Consider the following 16,004-nt stretch of genomic DNA (forward strand, 5'->3'; position numbering starts at 1 on the left):
AAAGTTGTGTGTTTCATCGTTGCTACGTTGGACCCTGAGTGGCTTGTCTCCCTGCAACCCTTCTGTAAAGGAATGTTCAGTTGCCTACAGATGGGCCTTGGGTCCCCAATCTGCACTCCCCCTTATTCGCAATGATAAGATTTTTTGTTCTTTGATACCTGATCCCTTTGACACCTCGTGATTGCACAGGCTGGTGTGCTTCCATGTGGGCTTTGTTGATTCTGAGTAAGAAGCCACTTGTTTACCTTCAAGCCTTTAAGACCCCAGGCGCTATATATTTTTATAGCTGGGTGCCTTGGCTTATATTGGAGTGTACACAGTACTTAAAAATAATGACTAGCACACAACGAATCAAACTGTAGGAAATAGACCATGATTAGAGAAATCTGGATGGTTCATGCCAGATTTGTGGTTCCCTTGCCACCTCTGAAATAGAGCTTTTAGAAGTGACCCACACAGTAGAACCCCGGACCTGGGCGCTAATCCATTCCAGAAGGAGTGTCGAGATGTGATGCAGTCAAGTTCTGAATCAATTTTTCCCATAAGAAATAACTGGAAATAGATTCATCTGTTCTCGACTACCAAGTTTTTACCCTAACCTTGCCTTTTTATACAAAGCATTACACAGAAATTTCAAAGTAAATAAGTTCAGCATTAAATAATTTAAATAAATACATTTTTAACAACTACAATGTGGCCCATCTCTTGAGATCGATGAGGATCTGGGTCTGTGGACACATGTGGAGAGGAGGTATGGAGAGAGTCATTATTTGGAAAGGGAATTCCCTTCCTTAAAATCATTTGGTAGCTGCTTTTTCCCCTTTGTCTTTTTTCACTAATGGCTGGCTTTCTCTTTAAAAAAAAAAAATCTAATGTGGTCTGCTGTTGGGATTTCCTTAATTTTTTTCTAAAAGGGTTTACTAAATTGTCAACAATATTAATGACACGGTTAACCAGTTCCTTATGATTCTTTTCAAAAAATTATTTTTTAGGACCCATGTTTTTTATCTAAAAACAGTACAAAAAGCCACAAAAACTAAGAAAATTAGCATAAAGGTTAGAAACACAGCTGCAAAAGGTTTAAACACTGCTTTCCAACAACGCCAACTAATGCCAAGTCAAGTGACCAAAGCATGAACTGCTTTTGTTTACAAAAATCACATGCATCAGGTCAGATTCCAGTGTTTTGTTTGAAATTTGATTATGTTGTGTACCTGGGTTCTGTACGTCCTTATTCTCAGCTAATGACGCTTAATGAGAAGCTGCGCTGTAAGGCGGTCCTCCTCTCCCTTCACGTGCCTTCCTAGCTAAACTCCAGGTCATTAAACAGGTTTAAGTCACACCAAAACATTTCTAGGACTTGCTGAGCCTCATATGGGAAGTGAAGGATGGTAAAACGTACTGCAAGGATTATCCCGTGTCCTAGGGGGAAATTATCACACGATTTAATGGGAGGAAACAGTTTTATGTGGCATATGAGTCTAAGAGAGAAGAGACATGGGAAATGAACTGACACACCATTAAAACTGTCAGACTGAATCTGAAAATGTGTTCTTATTCCATAAAGCTGATAGCTCTTAGGTGGGATCAACAGTACTTTCCGTAGAACCTGTCAAATGCTTTATGAGGAGAGGAGGGGTCGTGTGTTGATCCAATAGGCCTGAATTGGGGGACAAAAGAAATGTCTCCTGTTTGCATATCTTGGAGAACTTGTGTCTACCCTTATCCACCTTTGTCTATTCCTCTAGTCAATGTATATATATTCATCTGTCTTTTCGTGGAAGTCAACTGCACCTTCCTGCTTTCTAAGTCACCCAGGAGATTGTTCAGGGCTGCTATCCTTTCCTGTCTCCTTGGACTTCACTTACTTGGGCAGTTTAGCAGTCAGAAAGTGTGGAGTACTCATGATGGCATTTGGACTAATTTTAAGCCTTGGAATGAAACAAGGGCTCTGTCAGGAGTGCCTTTGTTTTTAGGCACTAACTCACCAGCATGTACCTGCAGGAATTCAGGGAGTACATGGAGAACATGATTTGTAGATGCTTGGCCAAGAGAGCTGGAGCAAGAAACTGGATAGGAAAGTTTTATTACCTTGGTTACACACACTAGGGGTATATGATTTAACATCCTGGCAAGTACCATTGGGTATGGTGCAAGCCCCTGCTAGAATCGACCTTAGAATCAGAGAGGAAATGCTCATAGCTGAGCTAAATTTAAATGCCTGAATTGCCTTAAAAGGGAATAAAAGGATCAAAGAAGTAAAAGGGGCTAGAGTGGATGCTATATGAGTTCAGAAGAGATTAGCATCAGAGGACAACTGTCACCAGGGACAATAAGGTGATACTGAGTTACTTAAGATCAACTGATTCTGTCTGAACTGATTCACTCCGCCCCTTTGGATTTCCAAGGCTATAATTTTTTTCCGACTAGAACAGGAAGTCTCATCTTTTTCCTGAAGAGTGGCTGGTGGTTTTAAAGTCCTGAACTTGTAGCCAACCAACAGAATCCCTTTTTCAGAGAACCCTGCAATACTAGTTCCCTGAGCTTCTTCCCCAAAGGGCCATACGGTCTTTTACTTAGATGACTACATGAGAATAACGCTCATTCTGAGAATTCTTGAACACATGAGACCTGAAAGGTCATAATGAACTCCCCCTGTTAGAGGGGGTCACATGTAAGCTAGACCATAGGGTCCTGGACCTATTCAATATTCAAGGAACCTTGGTGACAGTGGTTAAATTTGACTGCTAGCCAACAGATCAACAGAACCCACTAGTCATTCTGCAGGAGAAAGATGCGGGGTCTCTGAAACGTTTACAGCTTTGTAAGCCCTGTGGAAGTATACTACTCTGCCCTGTAAAGCTGCAGAGAGTAAGAATCAACTTGATGGCAAGGGGTTTGGTTTGAACTAACATTCGCGTTATTATGGTCTGTGTGTCTGTGGCCGTAATCTGCTTGTTGTGTGTAACTGGGATCCACATTAAGCAACACACTGAAGTCAGCCATCTTATTGAATAAGGCCAGCTCTTGAGAGGGAAGAGTAACTAGGTGATGCCCAGTGGCCTGAGTGGAGGAGACCAAGCTTCCAGGAGAACCAAGGTCAGAGTACTGGGGGTTGAGAACTTTGCAGCAAGGGAGCTCCAATGATACAAAAAGAGTTGTCAACATATCTTCAGCATATGAGGAAACTACCCGTGGCTGTGTAGAGGCACCAGGAGCATTATCCAGAGACAACTTGAGCCTGTGAAGAGTGTTCTCACCAGCCGAAGGAGAAAAGCTTGCAATTCAAGGGACATAAGAAGAAATATTTATAGATTATAGCCTCAGTTTAAAAGAAAAATTGTTTCTGAGATTATAGCCTCAGTTAAAAAAAAATAATTTGTTTCTAACTCAGTGATTCTATAGGACAAAGTAGAACTCCGCTTTTGGGTTTCTGAAATGAAATATTTCTAAAAGTTTTGTTTTTCATTTTATCAAATTGTGAGGCTCAATCTTCATGAGAGTAGGGTCCCTTGAAGAAAAGCTGATCTTGCTATTGGCACCCCAACATGTAACCTATTACACCAAAGGGGAAGAATTAGCACTAAACATTGCCAGTTTTTATGAGATAGACTTCATTTTATTGGGACTGTTTTGTAAGGGCAAGTAATTCTCAGAACACTGAGGTATTATTTACCTTTTGCCCTACAGATTATATAAATCAACATCACTGACGAGTGCCTGATTAATAAGCATGGATTCCACACAGCATAGCATCTTACCAGGAGACCCATGACACAGAAAGCCAGGTGTTGAAATCCGGAGGAGAAAACAGGTCAATGCTTCCAGGGTGGGCACAGGAGAGCGGGAGGCAGGGGAAAGGAAGGGGGGAACCAAGAAATCCAGGGACGAGGGAACAAGTGATCTAAAATAGATGGTGAGAAAGGTGTAGGATGCCTGGTGGGGCTTGATCAAGTGCAATGAATCTATCATAGGTTTATTGTATCAACCTGGCCAATAGGAACATGTGGGATTAATAAGGTTGCAGTTCGATTGTAGAGCAGAGAGAGAAATGGCTCAGCAAGTCCCATCCCTCTCTCGCTCTCTGGTGATTGGACCAAAGTGTGGCTGCGTTAGCTAGTTCTCTGCCTCAACTTATGAGCTACACTATGGGACAACCAACCTGTAGATTATGTCTCTATAGTTTGAGGTTCCTTTGAGACCTGCTTCATCACACTGCTGGTGTCTGCATTGCTTGAACTTGAGGCTGTCGGATCCTATCTTATATTGCTTGGGATTCATATCCTATCCGGGCCTGCTTCGCTAAGCTCCTGAGCTTCTGTCGGTTGGTTACTCGCTCTGCTGTTTGCTGCCTGTGGCCAGACTGCCTGCATTGCCTGAGGGAAGAGTCAGCTGTCCGCTTCCTTGACCTTAGATGTAACAGCCCTCATGAGTTGAAGGACTTCAGTATATTAACTTTGATGGAAGTGAGTTGAACTGGCCCCTCTGTACTGCTGTGTGGACTGATAACCTGTTATATTCCTTCGGGCTGTTTATATACATAGAAAATCGTTTCCTGGTTTTGTTTCTTTAGAGAACCCTGTCTAACACAGTAGCCAAGCAGAATTAACAAAAGTTGAAATAAGATCGAACATGATAGTGGGATAAGAGGAAAGTAAAAAATAGAGGAAAGAACTAGGAAGCAAAAGACATTCATAGAGGTCTAAATATAGGCATGTGCATACGTAAATAGGGAAATGGATCTATGCACATATATTTGTATGTTAAGTATTAAGGTAGCAGACAGACATTGGGCCTCTGTTCAAGTACTCTCTCAATGCAAGAGCCCTTTGTTCTAGTAACCCAGCATTCTGTGATGCTCACCTTCCTAACAGGATCACAGAAGACAAAAAATGGGTGCATAAGCAACTGTAAAGAAAACTGATGGTGCATGGCTATCAAAAGATATAGCATCTGGAGTCTTAAAGGCTTGAAGATAAACGCTGGTGACCATCTAGCTGAGAAGCAACAAAGCCCACTTGGAAGAAACACACCAGCCTGTATGGTCTTGAGGTATCCATGTGATCAGGTATCTGGCATCAAAGACCCAGAATAAAAAAATCATATCGATGTGAATGAAGGGTAGGGCAGGGTGGAGACCCAAAGTCCATTTGTAGACAATTGGACATCCCTTCACAAAGGGCTCGGAAAGAAGAGCCAGTGAGGGTGCAGTATAGCACCGATGAAACACAACTTTCCTCTAGTTCTTTAATGCTTCCTCTCCTTCACTATCATGACCCCAGTACTATCTTACAAATCCAGCTAGACCAGAGCATGTACACTGGTGCAGATAAAAGCTGGAAACGGAATTCAGGACAGATAAAACCCTCAGGACCGATAAGAGTAGCAACACTGAGAGGGGAAGGTGACAGTAAAGGGAAAACTGATCACAATGATTGACATATAACCTCCTCCCAAGGGGGACAGACAACAGAAAAGTGGGTGAAGGGAGACAGTGGTCAGTGTAAAACATGAAAAAAAATTATGAATTATCAAGGATTTGGGAAGGAGGGGGTAAATGAGCTCAAGTAGAAAGAAAAACAACAGGTGTTGAGCGTGGACCATAGCCATCAGATGAACAGATCATAACAGGAACATGCCATCCAAAAGCAATTGGGCTGAAAAATCAGTGCTTTCCTGATGGGACAATGGCTGTATCAATGTGGAGTCAGTACTCTGCAAAGATAGGATCATCTCCCTGAATGCTTTAATGCACTGAATCAAAATCTCAGCTGGGGCTTTGTCCTTTAGGAAAGATATGTAGTTCCTAGAATCAAGGCTCCCAATCCAACAGTTATATCTTACATCGAGTGTATATATCAAGAATCCCATTGGACACCAAGCTATACTTACTGTGTTAGCATTTTTCATTCCTTGTGTTGTTTGAAAACAGGCCAGCAAGGCCATCTTGGCTGGGTAGTTGACTTAATTTCCAGTTTAGGAGTCAGAATAGACCTACTCAAGGTAATCTTCAATGGTTATAGACTATAAGAATACATTCTGCTTTTTGGGTGGGCGTGCGCACAAACGAAGCTTTTGGAGGAGTGGGGTCGGGAGGACGGAAAAAAAAAATTCTAATTTTGCTGGAACACATCCTTTCCCTCCTCCCTTCAAGAAGTAATGTCAACTCTTTTTGATCTTTAATTTGATAAGATTCTCTAGAGGAGAAAAGCCAGTGAAGTATATGAAAATATAGACATAGACCTAAGGAATTGACCATTGTAGGAGCTGAAAGGTACCAAATCTTAACATCAGATGGCAGCCTTACCTTCCAAGAACCAGAGATCCAGTGACGAAGAGTGAAGGATGGAGTGAGAGTGAGCCTTGCAGGAAGATCCATTTACATACTGAATGCAGGGTACAGCGCCAAGGAAACATTCAACATATTGATCAATAACATGGAGGACATGACATTACAGAAAAAGTCCAGTGTGTGCCAAACCCCTGAGAATCATAGCCTAGTCAAGTTGACAAGAAGATGACATCCCACCCCTGGTTGACTTGGCAGTTACACACATCTTACACTATACAGATGTCTGTATAAAGACATACTATACCTGGAAGGGGGGAGAGCCCTAGAACTGATTGTGATTATGTATATACAATTCATTTTAAAAGCAATTTAGCGATAGGAGTGTATGCTATGCTAGTACTATTATCAAGAAAACTGCAAAAAAAGAAACCAAACGATCAATGGTTACTGTGGATGAAGAGGAAAGTTCTTGCTTTGGGGGCTTTGAGTTTATTTCAAGGGTGGTAGAATAATTTGAAAAAGGATATCACTAATGGTTATACAACATGTGTATAATCAATGGCACTGAATTCCACAAGTAAAAGTGGAATTGGAGACTTTAGGTGTGTATATTTTTGCCACAATTAGGGGAAAAGTACATGAATAATGAGTGCAAGGAAGAAAATGTTCTAGAATTGAGTATGGTAACAATTGGTAATAATATTGAGATTATTGAATTGTCTAACGTGAATGAAGTGCTAATAAAACAAATACATACTGTACCTAATGTGATAAAACTAACATGTATTCTCTGCAAAAATACACTAGCTTCCTTTACATCTTGTGTTTAATAAAATGTAGTGAGATAGGGGAAGGAAGAAAACAGATAGGCTTACACACACAAAACAAGAAAGAATCATGAACAGTCTTCATTTCTGCACTTGGTCACCTGGTTGTAGCTGGAAGTTGGAACTGCCTTACTCCCCTACTCATTAATTCCTAATTCCCTTTGACCTCGATTATGGTTCTCAAACCTTCATTCCCAAAGTTAGGGCCATTAATAGTCCTATGTGACGACTGTAAGTTTTCTAATGACTTTCATCACAGAAAGGGACATCCTGTATTCAAGACTGTGATAGGTAGGTTTGTTGCACCAACATAGCCAATGAACATGTGTGAAATTAGTTGAAGGGTGGAGAGAGAAATGGATCAGCGAATGTTGCCTCTTTCTCTCTTGCTCTTTGATCGTGGGATGAGTGTGCAGCTGCCTTGCTAGTTCTGTACCTCCATTTGCAAGCTACACTATCTGTGGGACACCTACCCATGGACTGTGTCGCTGTAACTTGTGGTTCCTTCAAGACCTACTTTGCCACGCTACTGGAAGGAACATCTCGAACTGGGGACTGTTGGACCCTGTCATCTGGCGGACTGTTGGTGACCTGCTTGCTGTTTGCTGCCTGTGGTCGGATAGCCTGAACTGCTCCACGGAGGACTACCCCTCGGTCTTCAAGACTTGAAATGACTGCTGGTGTACTAGCTGTCTCACAGAAGTGAGTTGCACTAAACCATTTATACTGCTTTATAGATTAACTTTATTTATGTCATCTAGCTATATAAATATATACAAAATTATTAGTGTCCTGGTTTTGTTTCTTTAGAGAACCCTGCCTAAACACATATTCTTTACCTCCACTATTTAATAACAACACTTTCCTTAGTAATCAATGATCAGTCATACCAACTTTGGTGAAGTGCAAGTTTTTAATTGGCTTTTCTAACCATTTCTCTGTAACTCCCACCAAATGACTAGGTGGGGCCATGCAAATAAAGAGTAGAGGATGGTAACTTGAGAACTGGTCAGTTTTGCTATTCCTGTGGCTATGAGAGCCATCTCAGAAGCAAGAAGTGGGAATCCCAGGACCAGGAAGAAAAAACAGTTATCAGTAGAGCACATGGGAGATCCCTGTATGAAGTGATGGAGGCAACAGAGTCTATGGCCCAGAGACCAGGAGACAGAGTAAAAGAGCCACACCAAGACAGAGCAAAGGAACAGCACTGAGATGGTGAGGCAGAGTGGCACTTGGGCTTCCTGGCCCATGGAGACAGAGGCCAAGGGACCACATGAGTGAGAGGTTGAGGACCAGAGAGACTTGGTTGCTGTGGACCAGTGAATATCTCCTAAATGTATTCTGATCCTGCCTTCTGGTACCATGTTAACTTCCCTTATCAATTCCCACAATTGTGAATATTGTCTGTGGGTTATGTACGGCCATTGCAATGGATTGTGGAACCCACCAGAGAAGTAGAGTACCATGGAAGGAGGAATGGTTGGTGTCAGAATAGGGTAAAAGAGGGTAGAGAATGAAGTGATCTCTGCCTTGGTGCAATTGCCTTTGTGCTGGTGTGTGGCTATTTAGCCTGAGGGGGTCAGATGTGGCTCCATGTCTTTTTCCTCAGTGGCTTCCGAAGTGAGATTCATTGCAATGGCCCCAGACTCATAGAAACAAGGGATTTTGTATGAGAAGAAGAAAGCAATATGAGAAAATGAAAGTTTTGATTGTTAGATGGTTTCTTTGGTTGGTCTTACCTGTAATGACTAAAAAGAATGTAAGGGATGTTAAACCACAATTTGGGAATTGCTTGGAGCAAAAAGAAGGCTGGCTAAACTAAGTGATAGAATACTAAGGCCTGAGGGGATGTCAGTGGGGAGGGAGCTTTAGAGCTAATTGTGATAATGTATCAACAACTCTTTAGAAGTGATTTAACTATGGAAGTGTACAGAATATGTGGAAGTGTATATGTGAATATTATATCAAAACTACTAAAAAGAAAAGAAACCAAACTTCACCTATAGTTACCATGGGTGAAGAAGAAATTATTTTTGCTATGCAAAGTCATTAGATGGTGTGGCCCACAACATACTACGGATAGCTTTGAGAGAAGAATGGGAATTCCAGAACACATCATTGTGCTCATGTGGGTCTTGTACATGGATGAAGAGACAGTTGTGTCATCAGAACAAGGGAATACTGCATGGTTTAAAGTCAGGCAAGTGTAGGTGAGGGTTGTATCCTGTCCCCATACTTATTCAACCTGTATGCTAAGCAAATCAGAGAACCTGGATTCTGTAAAGAAGAATGTGTAGCATTAGTATTCAAGGAAGGCTTATTAGCAATATGCAGATGACACAACACATACTGAAAGTGAGTAGGAATTGAAGTACTTGCTGATGAGGATGAAGGATTGTATCTTCATTGTGGATTACAACTCAATGTAAGGAAGGCCAAAATTTTCACAACTGAACTAATAGATAACATCATGATAAAAGGGAAAAAGGTTGAATTTGCCATGGATTTTTGTCTTGCTTGGATCCACAATCAATGCTTATGGAAACAGCACAAGAGATCAAAAGATGTATTATATTAGGTAAATCTGCACAAGATCTCTTTAGAGGTTTGAAAAGCAAGGATGTCACTTTGAGGACTAAGTGCACCTGACCCAAGCCATGATACTTTCCATTGCCTCATGTGCACATGAAAGTTGGACAATGAATAAGGAAGGGGGGGGTGGAGAATCGGTGCATTTGAAAAGTGGTGCTGGAGAACAGTCAAAAGTACCAGGGACTGCTAGAAAGGCAAGCTGATCTCTGTTGGAAGAAGTATGACTAGGGTGCTTCTTAGAGGCAAAGATGGCAAGACTTCACCTTTCATACTTTGGACAACGTATCAGGAGACTAGTCCCTGCAGAAGGACATCATGCTTGGTAAAGTGGAAGGCCAGTGAAAAGGGGGAAGGCCTTCAATGACATGGATTGACACAGTGGCTGCATCCATGGGCTCAGGCAAAGGAACAATTGTGAGGAGGGCACAGGAACGGGTAGTGTTTTGTTCTGTTGTGCAGAGGGTTGCTATGGGTTGGAGCCCACTAGGTAAGCACCTAGCAACCGTTTAAGAGTCTTAGATGGAAAAGCTGAGCTCTACCTATAGCCCATAGTGTCACCACATTTGCATTAGAAAAGACAGGCAGCCTCACCTGGAACTTTACATATTGATCTGAAGCCTGAGGATCTCAAAATGGTAGTATTGTGTCTACTGGGAGGAACTCTTCTCCCTTTGGAAATAAGATCTCTTCACAAGTAGAAAATAGCATAGAAGGGACAACAAACAAACGTTTTACAAGTGGGTCCCTAAGGTTAATAGTGGGTGGTACTACTCTCACTACCCTCCTTGATATATTAAAGAGGTATTGTGGAGGAGATTTACCCAGTAGATGTATCCTCTTGACTGAAGGAATCCTGGCTATGGAAGAAGCAACACCATATATTGGGAGCTCATTGATAACAAATAGAGCCCTCAGAAGAACATTGCTTGGACCCTACAAGATATTTCCATCTAGCTGGTGCTGAAATAGAAAATTTAATAGACCATTCCAAATCATAAAATAGACCAGGCTTACTGGTAAGATAGAGACAGGTAAGATCCCTGAGACAATGACCTTTACCTTTCAGATGTGGAACTGAATTTCCCTCTGTGGTAGAATAACCGACAATTTACGAGGAAAAAGGTAGCCTTCACCCCACAACAATGTTGAGAGATTAGGAATGAAGGAGGGATGGAAACAGGCCTAATGCAGGAAGAAGGCAAGAAAAAGGATGGGACATTGAGAGAGTTGGAATGGATGAGTTTAAATAAAATGGATAGTAAATGTAAAATAGTATCCGCTTAGTAAACCTAATTCACAATAAAAAGTTTTTAAGCTATACACCATCCTATCCTGTTGAGCCAGCTGCGTCAGAATGAGGGAAAATACATGTGAATTGTGTGTGTGTGTGGGGGGGGTGTTAGGTGCTATCGCTCTGGCTCCAGCTGATAGCCCCACTATGCACAAAAGACTGAAACACCTCCCAGCCCTGCGCCCTGCACCAGCTTCACAATGGTTCACAAGTGTGTCTTTTTGCAGGCACTGGGTCGGTCCATCTTGTTGAGGGCCTGCTTCTTTTCACTGCTTCTCTATGTTAACAATCATGATGTCCTTCTCCAGGGACTGATCTTCCTGACAACATGTCCAAAGTATGCGTGACAAATTCTCATCATCCATGCCTCTAAGTAGCAATATGGACTACTTCTTCCAAGACAGATTCGTTTATTCTTTTGGTTGTCCATGGTACTTTGATGTTCACCAAGACCATAATTCGAACACATCCATTCTTCATATCCAACTTTCACATGCATATGAGGCATTTGAAAATACCATGGCTTGGTTCTGGCACATTTTAGTCCTCAAAGTAACAACCTTGCTTTTCAACACATTGAAGTGGTATTGTATAGCACATTTACCCAGTGCAATGTGTCCTTCGATCTCTTGACTGTTGCTTCCATGACCATTCATTGTAGATCTAAGCAGAGTCCATGACAGTTTCACCTTTTTCTCCATTTGCCATGATGTTACCTATTGTTCCAGAAGTGAGGATTTTGGTCTTCCTTATGAGTGTAATTCATACAGAAAAATGCAATCCTTGCTCTTCATCAGCTAGTGCCTCAAGCTCTCTCTCTCAGCAGACAAGGCTGTATCATCTGCATATCTCATGTTAATCAGCCTTCTTCCAATCCTAATACCCCAGTCTTCATACAAGCTAACTTCTGTGGTTCTTTGCTCAGCATATAGGTTGAATGAGTAGTGAGAGGATACAGCCATCACTCACACCTTTCCTGTTTTTAAACCATGAAACATTCCCTTGTTCTTTTGGCATACCTGCCTCTTAACCCATATACAAGTTCCACATAAGCACAGTAAAATGTTCTGGAATTCCCATTCTTCTCCAGGCTATCCATAGTTTGTTGTGGTCCACACAGTTGCATGCCTTTGCACAGTCAATAAAACACAAGTAAACCTTTTTCTCGTGTCCCCTGCTTTGAGCCAAGACCCATCTGACATCAGCAATGATATCACCTTGTTCCAAGTCCTCTTCTGAATCTAGCCTGAACCTCTGGCAGCTTTCTCTCAATACACTGCTGCACTTGTTGAAGCATCTTTTGCAGACTTTTAGTTGCATGTGTTACCAATAATACTGTTCTATAATTTGAGTATTTTGTTGGGTCACCTTTCTTTGGAAAGGGTACAAATATGGATCTCTTCCAGTCAGTTGGCCAAGTTGCTTCTTCCAAATTTCTTAGCATAGGGAAGTGAGTGCTTCCAGTGCTTCTTCAGCTTGCTGAAACATTTCAATTAGTGTCCATCAGTTGCTGGCGCTCTGTTTTGGCTAGTGCATGCAGTGGTGCTCGAGCTTCTTCCTTCAACTGCATTGCTTCTTGCTCGTGTTACTGCCTCTAACGGTGGAATGTTGACTAGTTCTTTTGGGTACAGTGACTGTGTGTGTTCTTTCTATCTTTTGATACTTTCTGGATCAATCAATATTTTGCCCACAGAATCTTTCAAGATTGAAACTTGATGCTTGAGTTTTCTCTTGAGTTCCTTCAGATTAAGATATGTTGGGTTAAACAAGCGGCCATCTAGCTCAGAAGCAACAAAGCCCACATGGAAGAAGCACACCCGCCTGTGTGATCACGAGGTGTCGAAGGGATCAGGTATAAGGCATCAGAAAAAAAAATCTTATCATAGTGAATGAGGGGGGAAGTGCAGAGTGGAGACCCAAAGCCCATTTGTCAGCCAATGGAGATCCCCTCGCAGAGGGGTCTAGGGGAGGAGATGAGTCAGTCAGGGTGCAATGTAGCACCGATGAAGAATACAGCTTTCCTCCAGATCCTAAATGCTTCCTCCCCCCCAACTACCATGGTCTGAATTCTACCTTGCAAGTCTGGATAGAGCAGAGGTTGTACATTGGTGCATATAGGAGCTGGAGGCACAGGGAATCCAGGGTTGATGATACCTTCAGGACCAGGGGTGTGAGGGGCGATACTGAGAGGGTAGAGGGTGAGTAGGTTGGAAAGAGGGAACCAATTACAAGGATCTACATGTGACCTCCTTCCTGGGGGACAACAGAAAAGGGGGTAAAGGGAGACGCCGGACAGGGAAAGATATGACAAAGTGATAATTTATAAATTATCAAGGGCTCATGAGGGAGAGGGGAGCGGGGAGGGAGGCGAAAAAAAAAGAGGACTTGATGCAAAGGGCTTAAGTGGAGAGCAAATGCTTTGAAAGTGATGAGGGCAAAGAATGTACAGATGTGCTTTATACAATTGATGTATGTATGGATTGTGATAAGAGTTGTATGAGTCCATAATAAAATGCTTAAAAATAATAATTTTTAAAAAAAGATATGTTGGGTATGTTCTGAATTTTCTAACTCTAGGTCTTTTCACATTTCATTACAATATTTGGCTTTATCTTCTTGAGCTTCCACCTCATATTTTTCTTCATCTTTTTTACTTTATTTTTCTTCCATTTTCATTAGTTACTCTACAATTAGGGCCACGCTTCAGAGTCTCTTCTGATATCCACACCCCCAACCGTTTTATTGGCACCTTATTTGCATGTCATACATCATATCAATAATTTAATCCTGACATTCACTTAAATCTTTTCTTTCTTTCCTGTGTTTAAATGAACTTTTGGCTCACTTCACCAAGATGGCGGCTGCTAAGGATGGTTGTACCACTGAAGAAAAATGGCCACAGGGAGCGGGCGGCGGCTCCACCTGGGAATGAATTCCTGAGGCGGTGTTTGTGGAAGATGTAGAACCTTTCATGAAACATCTGGGAATGAGATTGCAGATACAGTACTAAAGAAGTTGGATGAATAATACCAAACATATAAATTTATGCAACCCAATCTTGTTCAAAAGAAAAAGAGACTAAAAGGACAGATTACAGAAATTAAGCAGACTTTTGAAATTCTCAAATACATGTGGAAGAAAACAAGTCCACCAATTCACTGGAGACCAGATTCTTATTGGCAGACAACCTGCACTGCAAAGCTTCTGTCCCTCCTCCTGATAGTGTGTCTGCGGCCGGCAGCTAAGGTAGGGCTGGGATATGATGTAGCTGAAGCTCAGGCACTGTTGAAAAGAATTTAGCAACTGCCACAAAGAATCTTGATTCTCTCAAGGAAGACTTGACTTTCTTCAGACCAATTTACTACCACAGAAGTCAATATGGTAAGGGCTTATAATTGGGATGTAAAGAGAAGAAACAAAGATGATTCTCCCAAAAAGAAAGCATAAAGCTGGCAGTTGGAAATGTGTTTCAGTTTACCAAGCATACATTATTTTAAATACCCCAAAATTTATTCTTAAAGATTGACATAACTTGGAATAATTTTTAGCAGCAAGAATGAGGATTACAACTTTTAAAAATGGCAAATGGCACTTTTAAGATTCATAAAATTAGTTTCTAATATTTTATGAAAATATTAGTATGTTGTTTTCTTTTTCATATTTCCCAATAAAATAAATACTGCCTTCATTGGATTTGCCTGTCATACAAAAACTGAGTTGGAATGACCCGAGACTGAAATTTAGGCACTAGCACGGTTTGCTCTTTCCTTATGTGGTGAAGCCAATTTTGAGATAGGAAAGATCGTTTGACTACTCAGGCTTGATTTTCTTCAGTGCATGTAAAATTGTATGATAGTGTGACCATGGATTTGCCTTGTGTAAATAAGGTCCATGGATTACTCTTTAATTCTCATAAAACTTTGAACTTTACAGGAAATAGTAATTTGCCTTTCTAAATAGGAAGAGGGCTACGGAGACCACACATTTTCTTATCCCAAGTAGTGCACGGTGTCTTAGCGATGCCAACATAGGAGACTTCAACCAATGTGAAATAAGATAATCTGCTTAGCACTCACGGCTCAGGCCGTTTTTTATTTATTAAAGGTTCTCCAAAGCAGCTTAACAGGAATAGTAAGGTGAATGCCAATCTGCGATGGAAAGGAGATGTGAGCTTTTTATTTGTGATAAAGCTTATAGAATCAATAAGTTTCTATGTAAGTCTGTTAATGTTGTGGCCAATGCTAGATGATACACATTCTGGTAAAAATACAAATGTACTATTTTCATGTAGTAAAAATGTGTACAATGTTTTGTACTTGTATTTCATGATATTAAAATCATAGTATTTAATGATAATAAAACAATGCAGTTTAAATAAATAAATGAACTTTTGCTTTCTTCATGAATAATGTTCTTGATTATTCATCCATTATTTTGTCATGAATGTTCAATGTGTCAAACCTGTTCTTGACATGCCCTCAAAATTCAGGTGGAATAAAATGAATGCCGTATTTGGCTCTTGTGGACTTATTTTAATTTTCTTCAGCTTCAAATGGAAACCTTCATATCAGCAATTCATGGTCTGTTCCACAGTCAGATTCTAGCCTGATTTTAGCTGCTGATATTGAGCTGCTCCGTTTTATCATACACAGATGTAGTCAGTTTGATTACTTTGTATTCCATTTGGAGGAATTCACCTGTATATTCACCATTTGTCTTGTTGAAAAAAGGCATTTTCTATGAACCAGTTGTTGGTCTTGCAAAATTGTATTTAGCTTTGTTTCTATCACTAAAATAATATTTTCCAACTGTTCTTCCTCTTTGTATTCAACTTTTGCATTTAATCATCAATAATTATCAATGAATCATGATTGCATGTTTGATGAATTTCATACTGATACCTTGGTAGAAATTTTCCATTTCTTTTTTAAAACATAATTTTATTAGGGGTTCATACAACTCATCACAATCTACATATACATCAATTGTGTAAAACACATTT

General features: G+C 40.9%; 1 protein-coding gene and 1 pseudogene across 2 annotated transcripts in view; both read left to right on the forward strand.

The window, feature by feature from the left end:
• UBE2W (ubiquitin conjugating enzyme E2 W) overlaps window positions 1-14,075 on the forward strand; it is a 93,058-nt gene extending 78,983 nt beyond the window's left edge. For both annotated transcript variants that reach the window (XM_075549563.1, XM_075549564.1), the window contains one exon: window positions 13,857-14,075. Coding sequence is in view for 1 of the 2 variants with exons in the window: in XM_075549564.1 (XP_075405679.1) it covers window positions 13,857-13,870 (14 nt within the window). In the remaining variant the exon portion in view is untranslated. The remainder of the gene's footprint in view (window positions 1-13,856) is intronic.
• LOC142448075 (prefoldin subunit 3 pseudogene) lies at window positions 13,857-15,545 on the forward strand (annotated as a pseudogene).
• The last annotated feature ends 459 nt before the right edge of the window (window positions 15,546-16,004 follow it).

Source organism: Tenrec ecaudatus, chromosome 5 (assembly GCF_050624435.1).
Source record: "Tenrec ecaudatus isolate mTenEca1 chromosome 5, mTenEca1.hap1, whole genome shotgun sequence".
In the NCBI taxonomy this organism is placed as follows: Eukaryota; Metazoa; Chordata; class Mammalia; order Afrosoricida; family Tenrecidae; genus Tenrec; species Tenrec ecaudatus.